General features: G+C 37.7%; 1 protein-coding gene across 1 annotated transcript; it reads left to right on the top strand.

Annotated features, from left to right (window-relative positions):
• The first annotated feature begins 415 nt into the window (after positions 1 to 415).
• Positions 416 to 26,751, top strand: LOC117419358 (striatin-interacting proteins 2-like). The gene is made up of 21 exons (XM_058985824.1): positions 416 to 643; positions 4,472 to 4,541; positions 5,820 to 5,894; positions 10,360 to 10,494; positions 10,650 to 10,770; positions 11,710 to 11,778; positions 12,801 to 12,907; positions 14,567 to 14,694; positions 15,604 to 15,795; positions 16,503 to 16,735; positions 18,817 to 18,882; positions 19,864 to 19,927; positions 20,639 to 20,710; positions 21,164 to 21,238; positions 21,673 to 21,770; positions 22,412 to 22,538; positions 22,979 to 23,079; positions 23,610 to 23,676; positions 23,852 to 23,956; positions 24,104 to 24,308; positions 24,474 to 26,751. Exons 1-21 carry the CDS (start codon positions 551 to 553, stop codon positions 24,722 to 24,724), a joined length of 2,454 nt encoding a protein of 817 aa, XP_058841807.1. The 5' UTR covers positions 416 to 550; the 3' UTR covers positions 24,725 to 26,751.
• Positions 26,752 to 27,647: the final 896 nt, after the last annotated feature.

The raw sequence follows: 27,647 nt of genomic DNA on the forward strand, positions 1-27,647 counted from the left end.
ATTCTAAGGATGTAGTCAATTAACAGCAAGGGGTTCCATTTTAGTGTGAAATGAAACATTCTTGTGGGATCACATTCTCATATCTTCAAATGCAATAAAGCATGCAAGAAAAAGTTAATAAAACATTCTACATGAAGACTGCTTTAATGGGATTTGTTTCCCCTTGTCATAGACCCCATGGCACCAGTACTATTTAGTGCACTGTAGCTACTCCATCCGCAAATGATGACTAGTACAGACGGATTGGTACACACAAGAAGATTATTTCTTATTTCATGACTGACGTCTATCACAATTCACACCCGCTGCTACCTGAAGGCATGTGCATAGAAGAAACCCAAGCCAAACCTCCAGACAATGCCTCCCGTACTTTATTAGACCTAACTGACATTGCAAGCGACCAGTTGCAACCGCATCTTTCGCAAGCCCTGCCAATCCCGTGAACAAGGAGGTGTTTCCTGGACTTGAAGTCCCCAGCTAGCTACAATGTGACCGTTTCAAGTATCCTAATGCATTGCAGTGACAGATCAGACACATGCAAGCTGCCTAAATGGAAGGGTCGAACAATAACAACAACAGCAATAAACAGAAAGTCCTGCCTAAAGTCAAGGAATTATTCAAGAACCAGCGGAAAGAATCCGAGGTGAGGTGGATTTGTTCTGCGGTGGATGTTATTTCGGCGTGTTGTAAAGCTATGTAGTGGGTTTGGTGCCGCTGAGTTTCGTTTATCCTGTCTCTTTCCAAACCATAAATAATCTGAGTTGATATATGATCGTTCGAAGTACAGCTAAAAATAGATATAGGAGAAGTGTGGAAGCGTCAAATGTGATGTGACGGCTGTGTCTGTGAGACTGTTTCTTGAGCTGACTTGTCGTTAGTAGCTAAGTATATTGTTAATACTGAATTGGGAGCCAGTGACTTTTAAAACTAATGCTGTGCCCATCCGCAAGCAAAGTGTAAAAGACTTGGTCACAATGTGTCACGAAGTGTACCATTTCCTTCTGTATATTTATGGAGAGAGGACAGAACCCTATTTCAAAGACCCAGCATCTTGATTGTTGCTGCCGTCAAAGTTTATACAGTCCTGTATATTATATACCAGCAATACCGGTTTTCACAAGACGAGTGTAATCACTTTTCTTTTATTGCTTAGCCTATTTGGCCCATATGGTCAGGTCGGCGCATAGGCTAGTACAGGGCTTGACATTCCTAAATTAAACTTCATTTAGTTTAAATCCACTTTTTTTTTCTTTTTCTTTTTTCAGTGATGTGTTTTGGTGGTACTGTACTAGCAAGTTAAATACGACGGTGTACACTGAAAAGGATGAGATAAAATGTAGATCCGTCCTATTGGAGTGGGAAAAAAAACAGTAGCACTGTTGAAAAAAAAAAACGAAAGGCGCATTTTTGAAATTTAATCAGATTCATTTCCTATTCTGGTTGGAGCAAAACTGGAGCACTTTGTCCCTCGGGTCTTACTTTTCTGGGGCAATAAAGAATAAACATGACAAGAAGTAAACACCCATGGGTATGCTTTGAGCTCCCAATTAGTTAGGACAACTAGATGCTGCCAGTGATGAATTGTAATAATTATTGATTCAGTCAGGTGATGAGTAAATATGAATTCCATAATGTACATAATGTATTAGACACTGATATGTGATTCAGCCATCTGAAATGTCTTTGTATCCAATAGTTTGTATCACATTGTATCAGACAGAAGTGATGTCACATTGAAATTAACAATACTGTTGTATTATTCTTATTTAACTTTACATATATATATATATATATATATATATATAATATATATATATATATATATGTATATATATATATATATATATATATATATATATATATATATATATATATATATATATATATATATATATACACATATAAACCCTGTGGAATGGTGTGTAAGATGGGACCAAGCCACTTGTGGGTAGCCCTCTGACCTCAATGGAAGTCAAGTCACCAAGTCATTCATGTTGTTCTGTGCAGTATATATTGATTAATTAATAAGCCAAATGTCATACTCGTTTGGTGCTTGTGTATCTGTCCTTTACACAGAAATGTGGTGAGTCATTGGTTGATAGATTGTAATTAGTATTTGTATTTCACTTCAGCAAATCACTTTCTTGAGCTTACATATCTTCTGCTTATAGCACAATTTTGTGAAAATGGTTTCCTGTCACCAGTAAGCCTTGGATTCTTTTGCATGTGGAATACACAGCCATGACATCTCTTTCAAATATCTTCATTGATGTCTGTCATGTTGGCAAAGGAATAGGAAAGGAATAGGCTACAACAGCCAAAGAAAGTACAAATTCACCCAGAGAATGTAATTGCTGCTTACCTTAATGAATGGCATGCGTTGACCTGACAGAAACTGCCAAGGTAAAATGACCATAGGATGTCAATTGTAAGAGATCGACGTAGTGATCTGCATGATAAATTCAATTTATGGGATTATTTCATTAGCAATAACCCTAAAAGTCCCATTCTCAAATCCATAGTGCAGTATAATACACTTATGCTTTTTTCACATGATTGATGTAGGTCATTGATATTTATTTTTTATGAAACGGGATGTATGTTACTTTGCTATTTTTACACTGTCTCTAAAAATCATTCTGGTCTGATTTTCTTTCCAAATAACTGAACGTGAGATGCTTGAATACTTTGGTATTTTTTACATTATTATTATTATTATTATTATTATTATTATTATTATTATTATTATTATTATTATTATTATTATTCCTATTACATTTTAGCTGAAGAAACAAAACTTTTTTTTTTTTTTTTTTTTTTCTAACTTTTTCAAGTACATGTGACATATCCTCTCTATTCTTAAATGATGTAGATGAATTACTTGCTGGAAAAGAGTGGTTTACAGGAAAGAAGCAGGGAGTGTACACAAATACCATCTGTATTAATAAAAAATAATTAGGCAATATTAATGTGTAATGTAATCGAATCTTGAAAAGAACCAAATAACCTTTATCACGGTAGAGTGCTAAATCCTAAATCCCCATGGTTTAAAGACTGCCAAATGTACCAGATTATGAAGAGATTATGTAATGTGCAGGACAGTGCTTGTTATACAAAACTGGATTAACAATTTAAAAAGTTGAAACAACTCAGACATTTGTTTTAGAGACTTATAAGTCTTTAGGTTGTTTCCTAATTGTTTTTTTAAAAAACAAACTGTGCTAATAACAACTTTCAGAATCTTACTCATTACCATTTTAAGAACCCCAATATCCTAATTCCTACTCAATATCCTAATATACCCAATACCTCAATACCCAATATCCTAATTCCTGCCTTAATGTAAATATAACCCTTTTAGACAGTTTTCTGTGTCAAATTTCAGCTCACTGTGCCCTCCCCTTTTGAATATTTCCACTCCTTTGGCATAATGGTATTTGCTGTTTTTGAGCCTATAAATATCTGAATAAGGAAAGAGATGACACGATATTTTCATGATGTTAGGGATTTCTATAGCTTTTGTTTGATTAATAGTTCATTGTGTGTGTGTGTGTGTGTGTTTTATTCTTACATGCAGTAGCTGCTCTGCAGTATGACCAAAAGGTTCCATTTACAGCTGGCAATATTTCCATGTATATTTTGTAAATAATTAATGTCATTCCTGTTTTTTTTTTTTTTTGTGATTATGATTATGTGTTTTCACCACCATCTAGTATTTCTGTCAAATCGCTGGATAATTTTGTGCCAACTTGACGTACTCGGGGTGAATGTAACACATTTCCAAACGTTGCTGATCAAGCATTTTTCACTTGAAACAAAGAGAAGACCTCCATTATTGTCCCCAGTTGGGGATATAGTGGTGGTAGTTGTACCTGCTTCCAGTACGTTATTAAGAATATCAGTTACTGGGGATGTAGGGGCATGTCTGTCTGTCCGTTCACCCATCCGTCTGAACATCGCACTTACAGTTTTACCTATATTTGGAGAATCGCTTATCAAATTGTGACTAAAACAATGAATTGCTAATTTGTATTCTATGCTATCCTTTGACATACTGTTGAAATATATTACATTCACAGCTGTGGTTAGGAATGTATGTTACTGACATGCTTGTTTACTAAAACTAAATCAAGCGCACCTATTTAAAGAGTTGGTATGGATATGAAATATTAAACTAATATATTGCAGCTGTTTGGATTCACTTTGTATCTGTCTGTAGTGAATGTAACAAATGCCACATTTGCATCAAGAGTATTAGATATCTAAGGGCAGGGGAGGCAGATTAATGGTTACAATTTTGTGTACCTGATGCCCTGGGAGAGCTATGGTGAAGCCACAGGGGAGCTTTGAGTGCAATCCCATGTTAATTTGCAAGGGGGGTCATTCTTTTTTTAGCATCGCTAATAGAAAGGTAAGTAAAACACGAACATTAAAACTGTTTATGTGAACTAACTAACACTGTGTGTTTTAGGGTTCTGTGGAATCCCCAAGCCTGGAGTTTGAATATGGAGACACTGACAGCATCACTGCAGAGCTTTCAGGTGAGACGAGACAGATGCCAGGCTTTATTTGGTTTGCTTGTTCCTGATGGGCATAAGCAAGGAGCCTTTCTATGGCCTCCGTCTGAGTGCTCTGTGTTTTCAGCAAACACTGTTCTGCTCAGGCATTTCATGCCCATTACACAAATCCAAAGGCTATTTCTATCCAAGATTTAATTCCATATGACATTAGTTTTTAAAGGGCTTTGAAAAAATGCAAATTAACAGACCTTGAAGCCTGATTTAGTCAAAATACTAAACTACTTCTATGGAAAATAAATACATTAAAACAGTTATAAAATGTACCAATATTAGCAGCTTTCTCAAAAGACCTTTGACAAAGACTAATCTATGCAATGTCTGTTGAGATGAAAAAAATAACAACTTTTTAGTGGCTACGTATATTTAGAGCCCTGGTACTCAACAGAAGGTGGCCAAATGTGATCCTCAATCACTTTATTAGTGGCCCCACAGCTGACTCACAATTGGTCATCAGTCATAAAATGACTGAAACAATATGTAATCAGGCTGTTAAATACAAACAAATACCAACTGTTGCAGTTAGTTAATTAAACCTATTGCTTGGATCTATGCTTGGAAGTATTCCATTGAACTTGTTATTTGTGGCTGTCCCTGACACCATAATATATTATGTCTGGCCTGTATTTTGAAATGTGATTCCTAAAAATTTCCGATGTAAAGGGTGAGTGTGTTGCATTAATCAAGAAAGATGCTGATTTTCCTGAGGGTTTCTTCAGGCTGATCAGTCTTGGTCAGATTACTTTGGGGTCACAGGGGCGGTGACAGTCCTCTCGCATGAGCAGCTAATGTAGCATTGGCCCAGTGTATTTGTCTCATGTGAGGTTGCTGCTAAATATGTGTAAGACATGCCCTGTGTCCAACAGCCTGTACTTAATGTAAAACCTCTGCTCTTACTACAGTAGCAATGAAACAACATTGTGAATCATTTCCATAAAGAGGCACGCAATGAAAAAAATGGGCTTTGAGGTAACCTGCCACTTAAAATAAAACTTGTAATGAGAGACTATACAAGCCTTCTTCACACGCTTGCAAACAACTGTCACAGGGAATGCTGCTTCAGGGTTTTTATGTCCGTATTGATAAAGGTTCTTGTGCTGGTCTCCTAGTTCAGAATGAAATATTGAATGCAAGCAGCATGTCATTTGCCAACACTGATCCAGTATTTAATGCATATGTAGAAGTAGGTCGTTTAGTGATTTATACTCCTCGTATAGCCTTGTTTTTCTCTGCTCTTTCCAGAACTTTACAGCTACACTGAAGAACCTGAATTTGCCTTAAACAGAGATTGTTTTGAAGAAGATTTCAGGACCCAAGGTAGCTGTGAATTAAAAAATCTAACTGTATTCGATTGTCTTTTATATATACAGAGGTGACGCTTATTGTTTAGCTCTGGTACTAGTGGAGTTTGTTGTATCTGTTATAACAGATCTGCAAAATCCCCTGCCCGTCACACAGACCTGGGCTTGTTTTACTCTCTCAACTGTAATTCCAGCGTTGCACAGGTTAGCTTGTTTAGAGTCATTGCCCACTCAATCCACAAATCTCCTAACTACAGCTAACTAATAACTAGCCCAGATGGTCAGTAAGTAAAACAAACAAACTGTGATCTATACTAAGAGCACACTAATACTGCCCTTTAGGGGAGTACAGCTTATCAATATATTCAGACCGCGCAGTTCTGCGTGTTTAACAACGATTATCTTATCGTACACCATACCATTGAAACTAGAGCAGGGTAATAAAAGTAAAACACGATCTTGTAATATGATAAATGTATAAAAATACATAGTATAACTTTAATATTATAAATACAGTCTATGATTAAAATCAGAAAACAAAGATATATTAAATTCAAATGCGATCCTTACCAGAGAAAGGCTCCCCAAATTCGTCAGCCAGCTTTTGAAGAGTGGCTTCCTTTAGTTCCCGTTTTAAAATAATTTTGTTTGCCATAAAAAGCAATTTTCATGAAAGAAGTCTATAAGCCTTATTTCTAAATCGTGCGTCCAAATGGCCATATTTGAACATGTGACTTTGCTCTCAAGCAGAATTGGCTAGAATACATTTTGTTGCCTTCGTTTCACCATAAAAATAGAACCCAGTTCTACTCTGGGCAACACATTGCCAGAACGTTGCCCTGTTGTTGATCGCATGTGAACGAGGCCGATCACACAAGGCAACACATGGGCGACAGCTGTTGCTGTCAACAAAAGTTGCTCGTGTGACCAAGCCTTAAGCCTTTCATTTTGAATCAAGTTCTGTGTTTAAGTGCTTGTGTGATGTAGGTCAATGGTACTGGAGTGCGCTGTAAGACTGAGGAGAGTGTGGTCAAGGGCAGGTTCAATAGCTTTCATCCTACACATCTTTTTTCCAGCGACAGCCAGCCATTGACCTATTGTAGTGCACTTTTCATCACTTACCAGGCTTTTCAGTTTCAAGGGCTTTAGTCCTGTCTCAATCAGAATCCAGTTTCTATCAGTTTATCAAAATGAATAGGAAAGCATCTCCGTTTTAAGCTATTTTGGTGAGTGTTTTAAATCCATTGGCAGAGTTGTAGTTAAAGGACTGGATAAACAGTCTGGTTCTCTCGCCATGCCCCTTACCACTATATTATCTTTGATTCTGTTATGACCCTGAGTCTGTGCCAACAGGATGAGAGAGGTCCTGGACAAATATTTAAAAGTAAATAAATATACAATAACGTTTACTTAGTACAGGACATGCTTTTTGTATCGGTGTAGAACAACTTGCTGTATAAGTCTACATAAAAACTAGGGATGTAACAATACACTGATGTCACGATACGATACAAGTCACGATACAGGAAGTGCGGGCTACTTGTATGATGCATAATAAGATCACATGATCATTTAATTAAATGAGTTAGGGAGAGTATGTATTCATACCAACTATAAAACACACTTGAACTCTTCATTCAAGAACCAATTGGTGAACTACAATGAACTCTGTTGTGCTTTTGGTCTTGTATCACAATACAAACAATACATACCTTTTTACGGTACAGATGCATTTTCCTGGCAATGGGGATATTATACTGAAGTAATGGTAGTTTTCAGTGTATTGCAATACAAGAACTGTATGCAACCCTAATGTCACTGCAGGCATGTCTGTGATGAGGTGTGTTCTTTTAAAATGATTCCTGCTGGTGTGAATCATTTTCATTGCAGCTGTCTTATTGCATCAGGAGGACGTGCTACCTCAGTGTGCCCCAGTTTTCATTCCCCCAGTGGGGTTTGGCTTTAAGGGCACTTGCCACAGTGCTGTTTGTTCTTACCGAGGGACTTGGCAAGCTCACCTCCAGCCTAGGAGTCATCTGCAGGAATTAGATTGTATCCCCTCGTTGTTACTCCCAGCGAGTGCTGGCTTTGCAGCAGTGCTTCTTTTTACCAGGATTAAATAAGGCCTCTTTTTAAAGTTCTGTGCCACAATGCAGTTTTCTCTTTAAGATACAATATGGTTATCCTGACAAGTTGGTATATTTATAATCCAAAATGATTCCCATGTATGCAATTGACATTTGTAACATGTTCTTGAATGGCTTTGTTGAGGAAAAATGAATAATCTGCATTTTCTGCTTTTCGGATTTTGCGGCTCAGACAGTTTTGGGTTGATTTATTTTTTTTATGAACATATTCTACAGTAATATGCTTAGAAAATGGAAATCAGCAACAAACATGGATTGATTTGTATAAATATGTGAAAGTAGTTACAAATATAACCTTAGAAATGGAACAAAAACATTGCATAATCACCCTGCATTTTTTGAAAAAATATTCTTGAAAATGCAAATATTGCTGAACCAGTTTGTGATTCTGCAAAACTTGTCTTTCTTGATCTACAAGATCACCATTCTCTGGGACAGACAAACTCCCGGAGAATTCGAACCAAGAGCCTTTTGAAGATGAGTGTGACATAAAACTTAGCATATTGTGTTTAGAACATGCAGTAAAGAAACATACAATATATCTCGTTATAACACAAAATACAATTAGAAAATAACCCTCTCTCCTTAACAACAACCCCCCCACCCCACCCCCACACACCCACAAAATACAAGTAATACATAGAATCTTAGTCTTGGTTCACCGAGCTAGACTGTTGCTGTACAACTGTGTGCAAGGCATGCCCCATCCTGATAAAGGACAATGAGCCTCAGACCCATACTCCCTCCTCCAAGGTATACATACTACCTTACCAATGACTTATCAGAAATGTATGGTAACAAATAGATATGTTTATACATTGAGCAATGCTCCATTTAAAGTAACCAGTAAACACTGGCTTGGTTTACGTGCAAAAATAAATATAACTCACCTTTTTATTACACTATTTTTGTAGTACGGTACCTGTGAGCAATTTGGGTTTACATGCAGTTTTCTTTCAGGGAATAAAAATATCCTTCGAAATTCAAATGCTACTTGCATCCACTGGGGCAGAGAGTTGCAGGGGGACAAGTTAATGGTTACACTCTCGTGTACCAGCTAAACTTGGAGACATATTTGTGATGAGCCCTGATGAAGCTACACGGTTGCTTTAAACTTCAGAGTTTTAAAAAGTCACCAGAATGTGATGACTGAAATAGAATATGATATCTTAAATGATTCTAAACAGCAAGAAGAATGTATTAAGATGTCTGTGTTCATTCCCATACCAGGTTGCTGTTTAAAACTGGACTGTGTGGTTCTGGTATGGTTTCAGAATGAAGGGCAGTAGCATATATTCCACTTGTCAAAAGCTTTGAGGATAGTTTCCAGTCAAGGGGCCGTAAGGGAAACCCTCTGATCTCCTTCACCGTCTGTGCTCTCTCAGACCGCTGAGTCAGGTGCTGGATATAGCCAGGGCTGTTGCAAAACAAAGATTAATAAAAACAGAGTTGTTATGGTTACTGTATATGCTCTTGAAGCTGCAAAGGGAAAGGCAATACTAGACTATAAAACCTCTGTGTTAAGATAAAACTATACTGCACAATTTACTTTTTAGATGCCACAAATATGTTAATACAAGTAAGTGATTTGCCATTCATGCACCAAGTCTATTACATTACAGCAGTGTATGTATGCCTCTTTGTATTCTTCTGTCCAAAATGGGAGGCAGCAACTTCAGTGTACTACATAAAAAATAACTGGAACTGGAATGATGGGAAATACTGCAGAAGTAAGATACACAAACACACATAATCTACACACTTTAGAAACACCTGGGGCCTCAAATCAATATCATCTGTGGCTACGGCTGTACTGTGTTTATTATGTATTTAAAGGGTAATGTGCTGGCTAGTCCACGGCACACATTTGTTGGGAACCTCTGGAGACCTGACCTGCCATTATGTAAGGATACTACTGCAGATAAAATCCGCCTTCATTACTACACTAATCAACAGAGCAGTATAATGTAACAGGCAAGGATAGAAATGGCACCTAGGGAGCAATTTGAGGTCAAAATATTTGTATATCTTGAGTCAGCTTCTCAACATGAAAAGCATACGATGCAGTTACTGGTTTACTATAAATGTACTATAGCATACTGTATTAGATTTTGAAATTATGAATTTTCCATGTTTGTAAAAAAAAAAAGAAAAATAGAGATTCACATGCAATGTTTTTTATATAACCAAATGAAATTATCTGAAGGTGGCAATATTTAGATCCCCTGCGGTTCCAGTAATTAAAACAGGCATTTGCTTTCCATTTAAGATTGTGCTGCAACACATACATTGTTAATTTGATTATCTCTAATTGTTTCTTGTGTCTTCTCACAGTGAAGGACAAGAGATGGATAGAACTGGACATTCCAGATCAGAAGGCCTATGTGATGAGGCTGCTGGATGCACTGGAGGTTACTAATAGAGATAAAAGGCTGAAGGTGTCGAGGGCCATTCTCTACCTAGTACAAGGTATAACAGCTGAGATCGCTACTCGCTCACTTCGGTGTTGAGTCACAAAGCCAGCACATACTGCAATGCCAAAGCTTCTCTGCACGAAACATGCATGCAACAAGCAAGCCAAATCTCTTTGAACCTGTAGTATGAATTGTTCGCTGTGCCCCTAGGTGTGTTTGGTGAGTGCGATTGTGAACTGGACGTGCTCTATTGGTCTCGTCACAACACCTTCCTTCTATATGAAATGGGGACCTTCACTGCCCTCTTAGAGCTGCTCAGCATGGAAATAGAGTAGGTGGCTGTTTGTTTATCCTTGTCTTTTTCATGCATTTATATAGCGTAGCTGTAAATCTACTATATGTTTAACTGAATAAAGATTCTACTTTTAAAATGTTTGTTTACCGTTTAGACTGCCATAAGATTTTCAGCAGCAAAGTGCACTCGCCTAGTACTTTTATAGTATTTATATTTTGCTTTTGTATATATTTTAAAAGCTCTTGTTTACATGTCCTTAAAAAATAGATAACTCAAAAAACAACCAATTGTTTACTGCACTGTATAATACACAAGTCTGCACTTTGTTGTTCGAATTTATTGCTTCTATTTATGATTTTATTGAAAATCACCGAAAAAAGGACTACATGTATGAAGACATTTCCAGTATTTACATGCTGCTATAAGCATCTGGCTCTTTTAAAGTTTAAGGGCTTGGTCTTAGGCCACATTTCTGTTCTATATGGTGCCACTGAGAACACATTCAAGTTTCAGAACCTTTACCTCAGTAGTGGCCCACAGCAGTTTTCCAGCAGTATCAATTTAATTGGCCAGAATGATTATTGCACCCAAAAACGATACTACAAAGCCCATATAGTGTGATATTCTTAAAAACTTTACAATTACAGCATGGTGCATTAGGCACTGCTTGGGCTGATTTGAACAGTTCCATAGTGTTGAAAAAGTATTTTGTATTTTTTGAAAGGATTATAAGTATTTTGGTGGTCCCTGCAGGTTTTTAATGAGAAGGTTGTAAGTGCTAATTTGGTTTCAGCTGTGAAATTGCATCCCAATCTGTCTCTACTGAGTAATTAAAAGAAAGAGATTTATCTGCCTGTCTCCCCAGCAGCATTACTAGGCAGCAATGACACAAGACGTTTCTGGGCATCATCACATATACAGACTATATTTTTACATAGTGCCAATGGGTGGTGCTAATCCGCTATTTTTTTTCAGTAATAACCAGGCTTGCAGCAGTGCAGTGAGGAAGCCAGCTATTTCTCTAGCAGACAGCACAGAGCTCAGGTAAGGATTACACCTGCACGGTGGTGAACCTGCTCAGGTGAGGGCCCCATCTCTTTTGTATTGGCAACAGGCGTCCATTTTGAGGGTTCCCATTGGCTCATCAAAAGTACTTCCGCTTGGAGTTCTGGGTGAGCCATGTGACTGTAGTTCAGATCCCACACGTCAACTTGACGATATTGGCTGGGGGGGGGTCCATCATCATTGATAATTTAAAAAAATAAATAAACATCCAGCTGTGGTCTGTTTATCCTATGAATTTTCCTAAACCCCCCTTTTTTCTCAACTAAAAGTGAATTGAATTGGCTCCTTTGTTATATGCTTTTAGCAGGCAGTTATTGAAAAAAACGTAGATTATTTTTCAACAGAGGTTAGCAGGTAAACTGGCAAAAAGGTGAAAGCTTTAGTAATATAGAAGACCACTGTCTAGCTTGACTGTAGAGAATGCCACTTAAAAATAAAGGATTTCAAGATGGCACTTTCACAGTGAGATTCATTACATTATGAAGATCACATTGTCTGTCAGTATGGTTTTCTTTATTAAGGAGATGAAGAGGGGTGGAATGTCACATTCTCTGGGAACTATTTTTTTTTCCATTTCAGATAGACAGGTTATTACTTTTGTCCAACTCTTTAAAAAAATAATAATAATCCTTCATCCATGCTTCTGCACTTTTGATTTATGTATCACGCCACTTGTTGGCATCTAAATTTAATCAGGGATTATTTATGAACTGTTTGCTAATGTGTGTGTAAAGTTGTCTTTTAAATATTGGAATTTGCAGTTCTAATTGCATTTCTAAATACTGTCCAGTTTAAAAAAAAAAAAAAAAACACTGAACAGGGCTCAGTTTTAAGTGTAGAAGTACAGCATGGAAAGTGTTCACATATTTGTTATTACAATAAAGGCCCAGGACCTAGAGACATGAGTTCAAAGTGTTTCCTCTCTTACACACTGATGGTGAGATAGAGCTGCTGTTCCTCTGAATACCTAGTACTGATGTCTGTTGATTTTTACATTGCAGAGTCCTCTTAAGCAACATGTACCTCATGGTGGAAACCATTCGCCTGGAGACTGAAGATGACAAGTCAGAGTGGCGGTCTGTCAGAGAGACCTTCAGAACAGAACTGAGTGAGTGAGAGAGTGTGTGTGTGCGTGCGCGCACACTTCAGTACACAATAGTAACAATATATAGATGGATAAGATTTCTCGAACACTTGCTGGGACGTTCCTTCTAGATTACATACTGCCCCAGATTACATACTGCACTCTGACAGGACGCTGCCCTTCCTTAGCATTTCATCACAATAATTTCAATATGTTTCAGGGTGGTGGCCCACTGCATGGCCCATTGATTATGATTATGATGATTATTATAATTGCAAGAAGTAAAGATCAAGTTTGTGGCAGAAGGCTTAGCAAGCCAATTTGTTCATACCTAAAAACATCAAGTTACACGCTTGCCTCAAAGAAAAGTTAAACACAAGCTCTGCTATTTATGCCTGATCACAGTAGTTTATACTGTGATTGGATATGTAACCATCAAAACTTTTCAAAGCCATCTGATATCCTCTGTAAGGGGATTTAAACTGTGAGACTGACAAAGACAAATGTTTGATTGACAGCACACAGCTATTGAAACCTGTCTTTGGTGCCCTGCAGAGTGTTCTTAAATTCACTCTCATGTTCCCAGATCAGACAGTGAGGTTACAAGCTCCTTCTGCTGAAAAACCAACAGTCATGCTGTTTCTCGTATGCCCAGCTGTAGCAATTAATAACATGCTGTTAGGGAAGTGTTTATATAGTTGTACCTACATAATTAAATATCTCATAATTGGAATAGCTTTATAACTCTTACTTGCACAATAAAATCATGTGCAAAAAAAATGTATATTTATAACCTTAAGATTGTTAGTATAGTTAAAATGCAAAAAAGTGAAAATATTTTAAAAATGTAACCGAAGATGGTGTTGGATTAAAAACATGCACCAGCACCACAGTAGTGATTATGTAAGCAGCGAAATAGATGAATTGTCTTGTTTAAAACAAGAATGAAGTATGTTTGGATCATGATTAATAACACTACAGTTGAGATACTTTTCATATATAGTGATAGTCAGGGACTTTCAAGTATATGTGAGCAGTATTTGCATAATTATCACATATGTGAAACTAGTTTTGCATATATCCTAGAGCAGTTTGCTTAATAACCAGTCCATGAAAGCTTCCTTGTGCTCCCTGGGATTTTTAGGTTTTCAAAAAGAGCATATGTTTTTTTCTGCTTACTTTGCACTGGGATGAAAAATACCAGCCCCATAAGGTTTGCTGTGCAGTGGTCCTTGTTATAAAGAGGTCCAGCAGGTCCCTGTTTGCAAAAGGTTGAATAACAGTGTCCTAGAAAACAGCTTGTCACATTTTGATCAAGCTAGATAAGGGCGTTCTTTATTATTGAGTGCATCATAATCTGGAGGGAGATATCTGTCCATGGTGATATTTTTTCATGTTACTGAAAACCTTTAAATGTATAGCCTTGGTATGGGACATATGTCACTGACAGATTTCTTTTACCTAAACTTTGCCAAGTTGAAATTGAAGATTACTACACTTGCCTTGGTGCTATGTACTTTAAGACAATGGCTTCCCTTATAAAATGGTAATTCTGCAGTATACCATTGATAACCACGGTGCTGAAAATATTTTACCATGCTTGTACGATACATTTCTCGTCTGTTTGTATCCAGTGAGAAGCAGTACCGCTAGGTCCAATAAAACCTCTTTTCACCATCCCAGGTACCCAGGTGTACAATGGAGAACCTTTTGCTCTGCTTCTCTTTACAATGGTTACCAAGTTCTGCAGCATGAATGCTCCTCACTTCCCCATGAAGAAGGTCCTTCTCCTCCTCTGGAAGACATTGCTGGTGAGAAACTCTTACTGATAGAAATGAATGTTTACAGCAGTCTGTTACAACACAACCCCAACAGTGCCTTCTGTGTGTCTATGGGTTGATCCATATTGGTACATATTGGTTGATGCCTGATCACTAGACTTCACTGTTATTGAACTAAAAAGAGATATATGGAGGAACCTGACCATCTGTCACCTGTCTATTATAAACATGCGGTTTGTGTTAATGGCTCCATGGACTTGGTCCTTTTTAAAGGCCAGTTAGGCAGCAGTGTCTTATTTGTTTATTTAGAAGACACCTTTATCCAAGGTGACTTACAGAGACTAGGGTGTGTGAACTATGTATCAGCTGCAGAGTCACTTACTACAACATCTCACTCGAAAGTCGGAGCGCAAGGAGGTTAACTGACTTGCTCAGGGTCACACAATAAGTCAGTGGCTGAGGTAGGATGTGAACCAGGGACCTTTTGGTTACAAGCCCATTTCTTTAACCACTGGACCACACAGCCTCCTATTAGGTAGGCAGTTTGAAATTGTATGTCTAAGTTTCACAGACTGTCTCTTGTCTGTCTATGCAAGCAGCTGGCTTTGTTCTGAGAACAGAAGTGACCCAGGAAAGTATTTTGCCTGAGGATACAGAAACTGATGGTAGGCTTACAGAAGTGTGTCAAGCAGTGTCGTAGCAGGTTTAACAGCCACATTATCTATTCAGTAAAGTTTACCTTTAAAAGTTTAAAATTTACCTCCACGCAATGGGGGGGGGGTGAGAGAACTCCTGTTTCATCTTAAACCTACTGTAGTGCAGTCTAATGCAGCCAAGCATGGTAAAATCCTAAACCAAACAAACAAAAGCAACAACTGACCCAATATCGTAGAGCTGCTGGGAGGTGTAAGCTTTAAAGTGGTTTGTGTATTTTTTCAGTTTACTCTCGGTGGCTTTGAGGACCTGCAAGACATGAAGGTAAAGACCCGGGAGGCACTGTGTCTGCCTCCCCTCTCTGAGAACAGTATCAAGGTAGTGCGGAGCATGAGGGCAGCCTCCCCCCCGGCCTCCGCCATGGAGCTCATGGAGCAGCAGCAGCAGCAACAGAGACGGGGGCGCAGCAGCCGCAAGGTAAGAGACCCGTGCACTGGACTCCGAGTCAGTGTCGCCTGCTTTCTTCAAGAGACCCGTGCACTGGACTCCGAGTCAGTGTCGCCTGCTTTCTTCAAGAGACCCGTGCACTGGACTCCGAGTCGCCTGCTTTCTTCCACAAGTTATTCCACATTTGTTTTGTGTAAAATTGTTCCTCAGGTTGTTAATGTCTCTCCCTTTTGTTAGTGCAGAATTTACTTTTTGCTAAATGCATTCAAGATGCACTGACTTGTACTGGTAAAAGAACAATTGGTTCTGGGATTCAGGCTGGTAAGAGCAGATACCTTTTAAATTACCTTAAATACAGCTTTTTCTGTGATTTATTTTTTTATTATTCTCAATATCTGTTTTCATTGCTGTGTATAGAATACATGTCCAAAGGTCCTTTAAAAATGTAACTGAAGATGGTGTTGGATTAAAAACACGCACCAGCACCACAATAGTGATTATGTAAGCAGGTAGAGTCAACAAATGTTTGTTTTTTTCAACTGGGTAGTTTTTAGAGGGCAGTGTGAAAAATGTGTCCGCTTGGTCCAGTTTCCTTTGACTGGGGTCTAAACCATTATGCACCTTCACAAGCCTAACACAAAAGAGCACAGGAGGTTTACAGGTCATCCTGTTGTTATAAGCAGATACATTGTCACCACTGGGATTTAAGATGGTATTTAATGATGTCCACATTGCAGCCCTTGGTGAAACAGGACAGCCTGGAAACCTATAATGAGCGTGACCCATTCAAGAACGACGAAGCGCGGGACGATGAGGAGGACAACGACGATGCGGACAGCGGGATTGAGGGTGAGGTGGGTCTCCTGGACAGAGACGTCATCATCCAGCCCCCTCCCCCTCCCCCTCCCCTCAGACCTCCCTCAGAGAGAGTGTCCTTCCCCAGGGGGCTGCCTTGGGCACCCAAAGTCAGGTAAGAGTTGAAGAAGGACTGCAGTCAGGCTGTACCACCATGGAGAAAGATATTGCCAAATAAGCAAAGCTTGGTTTAGCCTGGTGAGTAAATGGAACCTCCATGGTAAATCATATAATACAGAAAGCAGCGTTGGTAAGGAGCAATCTTCCCTCTGGGCCAATCATTGACCCAGTTCTTTGGATGAGACATTAAACCAAGGTCCTGTCTAGTCTATGGACATTAAAGATCCCATTGACCTTTTTCAAAGAGCATGGGTGTTTCAAGACAATACATTTCAATACAGGTCAATAGAAGTTTGGTCCCCACTGGTTGAAGGCTACACAGTCCCTGTATTCAGAGGCAGGACATGGAAACAGAATGTTGCATCTCCCACTCCAATATCTTCTGGGAATAACTTCATTAGTGGTGGGGTAAAACAGGCTTTTGAAACATTAACGGTGTAATGCGTTTTTTCACTGTCATCAAGTTGACATTCAGAACTTATGAAAACGTTATGAGGTATTCGTTAACCTTTATCTCAATTTGTTTAAAATGTTCCTTCAGGAATTAATGTATTTGTGCTTAACGACACATGTCCGTTGTCCCATGAATAACACTGGTCATTAAGTAAGCGTCTGGTTGAAATCCGATCATGTACTCCTGTTGTCCCCTTACGACAGCCGTTAACCCTTTATGAATAGACCCCTATGTGAGTAAAATGTATTTAGGGTGAGTAAAATGCAATATGACCTTGAAGTCATGAGTACTTTCAATAAATACTGTACATACTTTCATGTTAACTGATGGGGTATGCATTAACTACAGCCTTATGTTTTAATTGTAATTGTTACTTTGAACTACTGTACAAAAACTTGGTCTTACAATGAAAATAAAAACAATTATTTGTATTTGCGTTATTGACCACAAACAAATGTGCACAAAACGAGCCTTAATAATGTACAGCCTCTTAACTGTTTACTAGTTCAGTTTATAAAAAAAAATATGCAGATACATAGACAGAAATACTGTGCAAAAGAGGAGCTCAAAGCTCTAATATATTTTGCATGAAAATAAGCTAGACTTCATTTGACTTATCTGTATTGTATGTATGTGTGTGTATATATAATTCTGGTTCTTCCTTGAGTCACTTGCACAATATGCTAAATTATTTAACTCAAGCTTTGTATGAAATGGAAGCAAGTTAAACCTAAAAAAGCATTGCCTGTGCTAATCCTTTTCATTTTTTTTTGACTGCTGGGAAAGTCATTATAACTGTAAGAATACCGATTTATTAATTAAACGAGGTATGTCTGGGGCAAAAATAGCTTGTCTTATATAGATGCTAATGACCGTACTGCTATATATGGTGCTAGTAGAACTGTGTTTTATTAAAGAGCAAGTAGCTTCAAATGCCACTCCGTTTTTATACACAGGCTCTTGCTTCTTTCTATAGAGACTGATCTAGCTCAGGGGAAATTTTGATGGCAGGCAGAAGCAGCTCCGGACATTAACACTGTATTTGAGTAGTTTGCAATTAGAAACATTATAAGTACTGTAGGTAATTCAATTTGAAGGTACTTCAGGCTGCCAGACACTAAATGAGATGTGATTCCTTGTAGGGCAATATGACACTGTTGCTGCGAAATAGTCTTACTGTAACATATCTAGTTTTATTTTGATACACTGTATTTTATATAGCCACTGGTATGTTCAATAGTTGAATAACCTGTGTAGATTATAACAATATGTGTGGAACATGATTTATCTGTGTCTATATGTTTCATATTCAACCACTGATGTGAAGAAACAAATATATATACACATACATAAGAAGTAACATTATACATTATACAGGCTTCCATGCACTAAAAACATATTGATATTCATATACACAAGAATCATGTACTCATAATCATTCTCATGTACTGCTCATATTAATATATATATATATATATATATATATATATATATATATATATATATATATATATATATATATATATATATATATATATATATATATATTTAGCTCAAAGAGCCAGCTGCCCTTATATATGAGAGGGTTGCTGCTGTTAATACATGCTCTTTTTTTAAAACAGAGAAAAGGATATTGAACACTTTTTGGAAACAAGCAGAAACAAATTCATCGGCTTCACCCTGGGAAAGTAAGTTCTGCAGGAGTGCATTTGTTTTTCATCAGAAGGAATGTGTTTTCTATATAGATTCATTGTACCGTTGCAATTGAGAGTTACGTTGGGTGTGTTTTAAATAGTCTGATAAAGTCACAGTGTTTATTTCTATGATTGGTAGCCATTTCATCAGTTTGTTGTCACCATCAACACTGTATCAGCTTCCATGCTGACAATTGCATTGTGATTGGCTACTTGAGTTTGTTGGTGCTGTTAATGAGATGCATTGAATCTGTATGTATTGAGTTAAAGCATTGCCCCTGAGTAGTAATACATAATAAAAAGCATCTAGTTAATGTGAAATAAAACGAATGACACATGGGAAAGAGAAAAAATCCATTATTTTTTGTACCTCTTATTTATTCCACCTTTCAGGGTCTGTTGATAGCTTTCCTGTACAATGCAATACTGCAGCATCCCATATTTCTCCATAGATCTAATGCTATTTGAGAATGTCCTTTGTTTTCCAAAGGCACAGCCCATTGCTTGCGTGTACATGCTTGGAAGTTTTGCTGCCAAGTTGCCTGTCGGTACTTCCCCTGCTTGGTGCATGCTGAGCAGCAGCACTTAGCATGCTCCAGGGGATCGCACTGCGGCTGGCGGCTGTCTGCTCTGTAGCTGGAGCACTGAGACCAGACACTAAACCCTGGTACCTGTGTTTTCTTTGAACAGGATAATGCTTTCCCACCACTGGACAGACTGCTGCCTAGCCTACCTTTAATCTACTATGAGTACATTCATTCTGCGCTTGATCCAAACAATATTTTACAGGAAAGAATAGTGGTCTGGTCTTTGCTCACTTACCACAAGTTACACACAAGCTTTTCTTGTACTTTAATGCTGCTTGCATGATCAAACTGCCTGTAAAGAGACTGTCCTTCTTTGTGATGCTTCCACTGTCAGATACCTATGTGTAAATAGGTTTTGAGTATACAAGGGTATGTTTGTCTCCTGCAGTGATATTGACACCCTGGTGGGGTTGCCAAGACCCATCCATGAAAGTGTGAAAACGCTCAAACAGGTATGTGAGAGAACTCTGAACTAAGAAATGTGTTTCGTGCTAAAAAGCAATATGACTTGGCATTGAACAAACAGGAACACATTGGACTCACTGAATTTCCTGACCTGGTGGCTGTGGTTATGTGATGGTCCACACTGTTGCACAGTGATGATAATGAGGAACTGTACACTTTATTAGCTGGCAGCAGCTGTGCTGAAGTTCTAAGTCCTTCAGTATTGTCTCAACAGTCCTGTGAAGAACTCCATTAGCTGCACAGGACTATTAGATCACATGTGAACATGAACTGCAGACCGATACTGGATGTGCTACTTCACTATTCTTGTTGCATTATGGTCGCCGGTTCTTCTTTTTAAAAGGTTTTCTGCTTAGGTTTTAATCGTGATACTGGAACTGGAAAATATCAGAAATGTGTCGGTTGGTGTTGAGGTGCTTTTTAAAAGTTATTTTATACCTCTAATAAAAATAAACGGCAAATTAAGACTGCTTCCAACACCTTAATGATCTGCTCGAGTTTTCTGGTTTAGGAACTTTTTATTAGGTTTCTTAAAAAACATGTTTCGATTTTAATGTAAAGAAATTAGAAAACAGGCTTCCATTTCCCTAACCCTCAGAACGGTAATACTGGTTTACAGGAAACAGAAAAAGAGAGGTTTTAATAATGATTACTCAATGTTAACATAAGCCAATCCTTCATATGTTTCTTGTTACCAGCACAAGTACATCTCCATTGCAGAGGTCCAGATCAAGAAAGAGGATGAATTGCAGCAGTGCCCAATGACCTTGGTCAGTATGAGCAGTAATGGGTGTAAAGTTTACACTGTGGCAGGGTCACTTTAAACTAGAAAATCCCACAGGTTTCTATTCCTGTTTTTAGCATTTACTGTTGTTGTCTGGAGTGAATAATTAGAGAATGGAGATTTCACTTCATTGTGGGATCAGAGGATTATTTTACTCTTGTAATATGAACGAGAACAGGTGTGTCCTATTTTGTTGTCAACAAAATAGGACACGCACAGCTCAGGAGACTCTCTTCTTGTGGCACCAGTCTACTAGCACTAGAAGTATTCTGTTACGTCCATAACCACCATGTCACATACTGTAATAGGCTACAAAGAGCTTTGGTATACTGCAGTTTGTGCTGTGCCAGTGTATTGGAGATTAACAGATATAAAAAATAATGTATTTCTTGGCCTCAGTCCAGTGAAAAATAGCTCTTTCATTATGTTGATTTGACAGGGAGAAGAAGAGGTAGAAGAGAGCCCAACTGAAATTCTTTACCAGGGAATGTTATCCAACCTGTCTCAGTATGTGGTGAGTGTTACTGCTTTTTGGGGGTTGTAAAATCAAACTATCATTTTATAAAGCTCAGTTAAACAAGTTGTGATGTGAGTTTAAAGTGTCTGAGTAATTTAATTGGAAGAAAACAAAGATTAGTAAGTCATTATGCAAAGTGTGTTTTTTTTTTTGTCCTTTTTGTGTGTATTCATTTGAGCAGGTAGGCAGATGATTAGGACAAACAGTGTTTACTGAGTAACTGGAATATTTAAAGAAATACAGTCCAGAATATGTTTTACTGCTCTGGATTTGACAGCTAAAATGAACCTGCTAGTGTTCGAGCTCAAAAACTCTCACCTTCCACAAGAGGGAGCACTGGAGCCATGTCTTCAGATAGAGGCGCGATGTGAACTTCTCAGCTCTTTATTGTGCTTGAGTGAATATTCAAAACATTGTTTCTATTTCTGCAGATTGCCCTGTTGAAACTTCTGCTTGCTGCTGCCCCTACCTCAAAGGCCAAGACGGACTCGATCAACATCCTGGCTGATGTGTTACCTGAAGAAATGCCGTAAGGGTTTGGCGATGCTGACCACATGAAAATGTTCAATGCTTCAGTTCTCTTGATAGAATGTTTTTTTTTTTAAAAAGGAGGTTGTTATTTTTGTGTTTTGTTTTTTTTCTGAAGCTTTAAAGTGATGTTTTTGGGTCAACTATCTGATTTGCTTCAAACAAAGATAGCTGTAAAAAGCAAATTGATTTTCTGTTCATCCTGGTTCAATAAGTGGAAAAAATTTACCTGTATGAATATATGAAAAGTAAAATATATTTTTTAATTTTTCAATTGTACATGATAACTGCATTTTTAAGGGAACAACATTTAAATGTCAAATGTAAATTCCTCCTAAACATAATCTTAAGTTTAAATATTTCTTTCAGTACAATTACCAGTATGAAACTGTACATATTCTGACAACATGATACCAGTGCATTGCTATGTAAACACTTCCAGCGATACAGCTATAGGGAGAATCTCTTAATTTGTCTCAGAGGATTACTCTGCTTAGTAAAATAAATTGGCATGTTTCCAATATATATATATATATATATATATATATATATATATATATGAAGGTTATTGAGATGATGTAATGTGTGAGGGCAATCACGTTTTCCAATTGAGCACTGTGTCATTTTCTCTATGGGAACTAGCATCACAGTCCTGCAAAGCATGAAGCTGGGAATCGATGTGAACAGACATAAGGAAATTATTGTCAAGGCCATATCTGGGCTCCTCCTGCTGCTGCTAAAGCACTTTAAACTCAACCACATCTACCAGGTGAGAACCCAGGCCCTGACTATGTATCTCTATTGCTGCTTCACTGGCTTTCATTCTGTACTGGAAAAATACAATGCATCATGGGAAAGTATTGGGCCTAAATTTCAAAGACCAGGGATACAAAAAATTAGTTCATATTTTGTAATATTACCATATTATTGGTGATAACAATAAAGAAAAGGCATTGAGTGTTTTATGGCAAAAATAAAGATTATCTGTATTTACTGTGGCAGAGAAGCAATACTGGTCCCTTAGCAAATGGACTGATTAGGCACTTCTATCTAACCAAATGAAAACCGAAAATGCATGACGCTGATGTTATTTAATACAATTCAAGGGACCTTGTTTCATAATGTCATAGTGGTTTCTTTTTATTAACACAATACTTAAACATTTGCACTTTTCATTAGCTTGTTCCTGTTTTTCTATATTTATTGCAGTTTGAATATGTTTCCCAGCACTTGGTGTTTGCCAACTGTATACCTTTAATACTGAAGTTTTTCAACCAGAACATCATGTCTTACATCAGTGCTAAAAACAGGTACTGTGAAACTGCAAAGTACTGAAATAGCTTGGAGTGCAGTAGTTCAGTATCAGTAACATCGGCATTAATCTAGATTCTACAGAGAAATCAATATGCACAGTAGCTGAAAAGCAGAACACATATAGAATTGTAGTCGTCACACACTCATCATGCATAGTTCAATCCGGTACATACTATACCCGTACCTGTATTTTATTTTCTCTTATTAAATGTACTCAGATGTACTCAGATGTAATTTCTATAGACATGTGGCAGTAATTAGAATTGTTGTAGTCTCTGCTGTTAAAGTGGCCATCGTGCCTGGGGTGATTGTGGATAAGCTTGTATGAACTGATCATCCTGTTGTGATGATGACTGTTAAGGATATGCATTAGCAAGTGTCTTTGGGAACCATTTTGCTTGAGCAGTTGTTACTATAAGGTACAAGATGATATCCACATGCAGACCATACACCAGCCTTGTATCCTTTGCAGGAAGAATGTATGTGACGTACATTTCCACCCCACTTGACTTGACTCTTTTTCTAGTGTCTGTGTTCTGGATTTTCCACATTGTGTGGTTCATGAGCTACCTGAGTTAACTGCTGAAAGCCTGGTAAGAAACTTAACCACTCCAGGAATTACATTTCAGTTTTCTTGAAACAGTTATATATATATATATATATATATATATATATATATATATATATATATATACACATATACACGTTTAGTGTTTCACACAAGGCACTGCTGTTACTGTGAAGTTGAATCTCTCCTTATGTTGGTAGGAAGCTGGAGACAACAACCAGTTCTGCTGGCGGAACCTCTTCTCTTGCATCAACCTGCTGCGGATTCTAAACAAGCTGACTAAATGGAAGCATTCAAGGACAATGGTAAGAGTGCAAGCAATATCACACTGTGGGGCAGGACTACCACAAAGGAAGGAGTGCATGAAGTGATAGCCCTCTTGTAAAATGAAGGAGGATTGCAAGTGAAACCAAGTCTCTGAAATGCTGTGTCTGCTTCTTTTTATTTCACAGATGCTGGTGGTTTTTAAATCCGCTCCAATCCTGAAACGTTCCCTGAAGGTGAAGCAGGCTATAATGCAGCTGTATGTTTTGAAACTGTTGAAAATCCAGACCAAATACCTCGGCCGTCAGTGGAGAAAGAGCAACATGAAAACCATGTCCGCCATCTATCAGAAAGTACGCCATCGCCTCAACGATGACTGGGCCTATGGAAATGGTAAGACATTATTTCTAGGTAAAAGGCGGTCACAGTTTGTATAGGTTGCTAATATGCAAGGTTTCAATGTTTCAGTAGTAGCTTCAAATGTCATTTTGTTTTTTTTTGTTATCTTTTAATGTCATTATTTTTCCAGTTAAAATATCCCTGTCTGGCTGTTTGCAGATATTGATGCCCGTCCCTGGGATTTCCAAGCTGAGGAGTGTGCGCTGAGAGAGAGTATTGAAAAGTTCAACAGCCGCAGATACGACAAGAACCAGAACACAGACTTCACACCGGTGGATAACTGTTTGCAGAGCGTGCTGGGACAGAGAATGGAGCTCCCGGAGGACTTCCATTTCAGCTATGAAATGTGGTTGGAGAGGGAGGTTTTCTCACAGCCAATCCAATGGGAAGAGCTCCTGCAGACAAAATAAGCATGGAGGATCTTTACTCCAAAGTTCAACATTTTGTACGTCTTTGTTTTTTGTGAAAACTATACATTTTACAAAACTGGTACCCAAAGCAGATACTGGTTTGGATAATTTAAGAACCCCAAAAGAGTGTTTAAATTGCCTAAAAGTTTTGTAACATTTTTGGATTTTACCTGGATTGAAATTGTACTCTGGCATAAAACCTCTGATAAATCCGGCCCATGATAGTGGCATGTCTCACTTTAAATTAGTCTGCCTTGGTGTGCCTTTGACACACAGGATTTTATATGTTCTCTTTTATAGTATAGTAAAAAATATTACCATTCTTGTTCCTTGAAACAGGTCTGTTTTGAACTAGTATAACTGAAACCATGAGTGTTCATGTCATATTGAGTTACAAAGTCTTTTTCTTACACTTTAATGATAACAATCACTCTGAGTTCTGTGGTTCCCTTGTTGAATTAATAAGGGAATATTTCTGAGAGCTTTCTCCAGATAGAAGACAATCATTATTTGTGTTGGTGCAAAAACAGATGTTGTTTCCACAGTAAATACCTGACAAATGAACAACTCGCTGCTTCTCAGGAAGACTGTGAAGAAGATTTGAAATAATTAATAAGACGCTGAGTGGACTTTAAAATGGTTTCATGACACAAAGTCGGACATGCGCCAGTGCACTTAAATGGAGTTTAATGTTGATCTTATGTGATTCAACGATCATTTCACTTAACTTCTGGCAGGTAAAAGCTGATTTGTTGACCACAGAGTCTGAACTCCCTTTAGATTGTATGTGAGGTACGCAAAATGATCTTTTGTAGTCCTTGGAAGGGACTTACTGGGTTTCAGAGCTGTAACTGGTCTAATAAAGTGTGGTTACACCGTCTTTCATTTCAATTCTCAGTATCAGTATGGCAGTTTCTTTAATTGTATTTTGTGCCAGTATCAAATTGCTTTCTCAATAGCAAATAGCAAGGCTATTTCATTACAGAAAGAAAGCATCAGAAATGATGATAGCCGTCACAGTCAGCCTTTGATAGCTGCAGTATTTGTATTGGTGGAGCACTGAGTGACAACAGGGTTTAATTACCACTATGAACTTCTGCATTAAGTTCCTGGGTTCAATACATCAGGCTATTACATATCCTCACTGTCTGGGCTCAAAGTGAGAGCCATGTGCTCCATTTTAACCACTGCAACCCACACTTTCATGGCAGTTTCAGTAAATAAACGTGTTTGTGTGTGTGTGTGTGTGAGTGTGTGTGTGTGTGTGTGTGGACACTTGGGAGAGCTGGTGGCTGTGCCTCTAAACAAGCTGTACTCTTGAGAACAATCTCTTGAACATGTAAGAGGCCTTGGTGAGATTATATGATAACTATTTATCCAAGAAATGATTCACAAACTGGTGCTCACTTTTTTCCCCAGCTGTTAGCAAAGTATATACATTATCCTTATGAAAAGCAACAGCTGTAAATGTTTAGCTGGTCTTTTCAGAGAAGTATCATTCTCTAAGCTATATAGTATTCTAGTTTTACAACAAACCCCTGTATATTATTTTAAATATGTGGTGGGTATCACCATGTATGTTTCTTAGTGAATAATTTTTAATTTTAGAAAACTTGTTTGCGACATATTGTTTGTGTTTACAGTGCCACATTTCTTTTCCAAAACATTCAGGGTGTTTCAAGACATTTTGCTGTTTACAATCTCAAATGTGTTAATACAAATGTGTCATTGTTTGACTTGATTGAGGTCCTTATTGTACCTTTTATATAATGTGATAATATACACTGTCGGAAGCGTGTTTTCTTACTGTGTTAATACAATGATGCAACTTGGAATTACAGTATCATATTTATATAACTTTGTATTTATCTGTGTTTTTCTTTTTTTTTTGTTTGTTTTAACAGAAAGTTCACCAACATGTATAACTTAATGTCACTGTCGTGTTTTTTCTGAGTTATGTGCAATCAATGGTGTAAAAAAAAAAATAATAATAATAATATAAATTAATAAAGTTGCCAAAAATAACTAAAGGATGTATTGTTTTCTGGACTCTCTTGTCTCTCTCTTTTAAAGTAAAGTAAAATCCTAAACTACAAACAAAGTTGCTATTGTTATCTAATAACAAAACAGTTATGCTAACTAACCTGAAATCTAAAGTATATGTTATTGCTAATACAACTTTTTAAGAGGGGAGAAAATGCATGCCTTCAGACACATGGGGCCTTGTGTAACATGTGACATAACATGCAGCCCAATCAGGTCTCTCATTGGTTGGCATCCTGTAGTAGAGCGCTGAATTCCTATTTAAAGCATAATATACATACACACATGCATCTCTATGGTTTAATTATGATTTAATATATATATAGATAATATATATATATATATATTATATATATATATATATATATATATATATATATATATATATATATATATATATATAACAATCTTTATTTTTATATAGCACCTTTCATAGTGGACCACCATCACAAAGTGCTTTACAAGATACGAGACTAGGGTGTGTGAATTATGCATCAGTTGCAGAATCACTTACAACAACATCTCACCCGAAAGACTGAACACAAGGAGGTTAAGTGACTTACTCAGTCACACAATGAGTCAGTGGCTGAGCTGGGATTACAAGCCTGTTTCTTTAACCACTGGACCACACAGCCTCATTATTATTATTTATTTTTTAGCAGACGCCCTTATCCAGGGCAACTTACAATTGTTACAAGATATCACATTATTTTTACATGCAATTATCCATTTATACAGTTGGGTTTTTCCTGGAGCAATCTAGGTAAAGTACCTTGCTCAAGGGTACAGCAGCAGTGTCCCCCACCCGTCTAGAGCCCTAACCACTACTCCACACTGCTGCCTCATATATACAGGACAGTCCACAACAGGTTTTGGAGCT

Source organism: Acipenser ruthenus, chromosome 14 (assembly GCF_902713425.1).
Source record: "Acipenser ruthenus chromosome 14, fAciRut3.2 maternal haplotype, whole genome shotgun sequence".
NCBI lineage: Eukaryota > Metazoa > Chordata > Actinopteri > Acipenseriformes > Acipenseridae > Acipenser > Acipenser ruthenus.

Coding starts and splice junctions, on each gene's coding strand:
- LOC117419358 (XM_058985824.1), top strand. CDS start 551: ATGGAAGGGTCGAACAATAACAACAACAGCAATAAACAGAAAGTCCTG. Junction 11,779..12,800: donor GCAGACAGCACAGAGCTCAG/GTAAGGATTACA, acceptor TTTACATTGCAG/AGTCCTCTTAAGCAACATGT. Junction 23,677..23,851: donor AGTTAACTGCTGAAAGCCTG/GTAAGAAACTTA, acceptor TTATGTTGGTAG/GAAGCTGGAGACAACAACCA.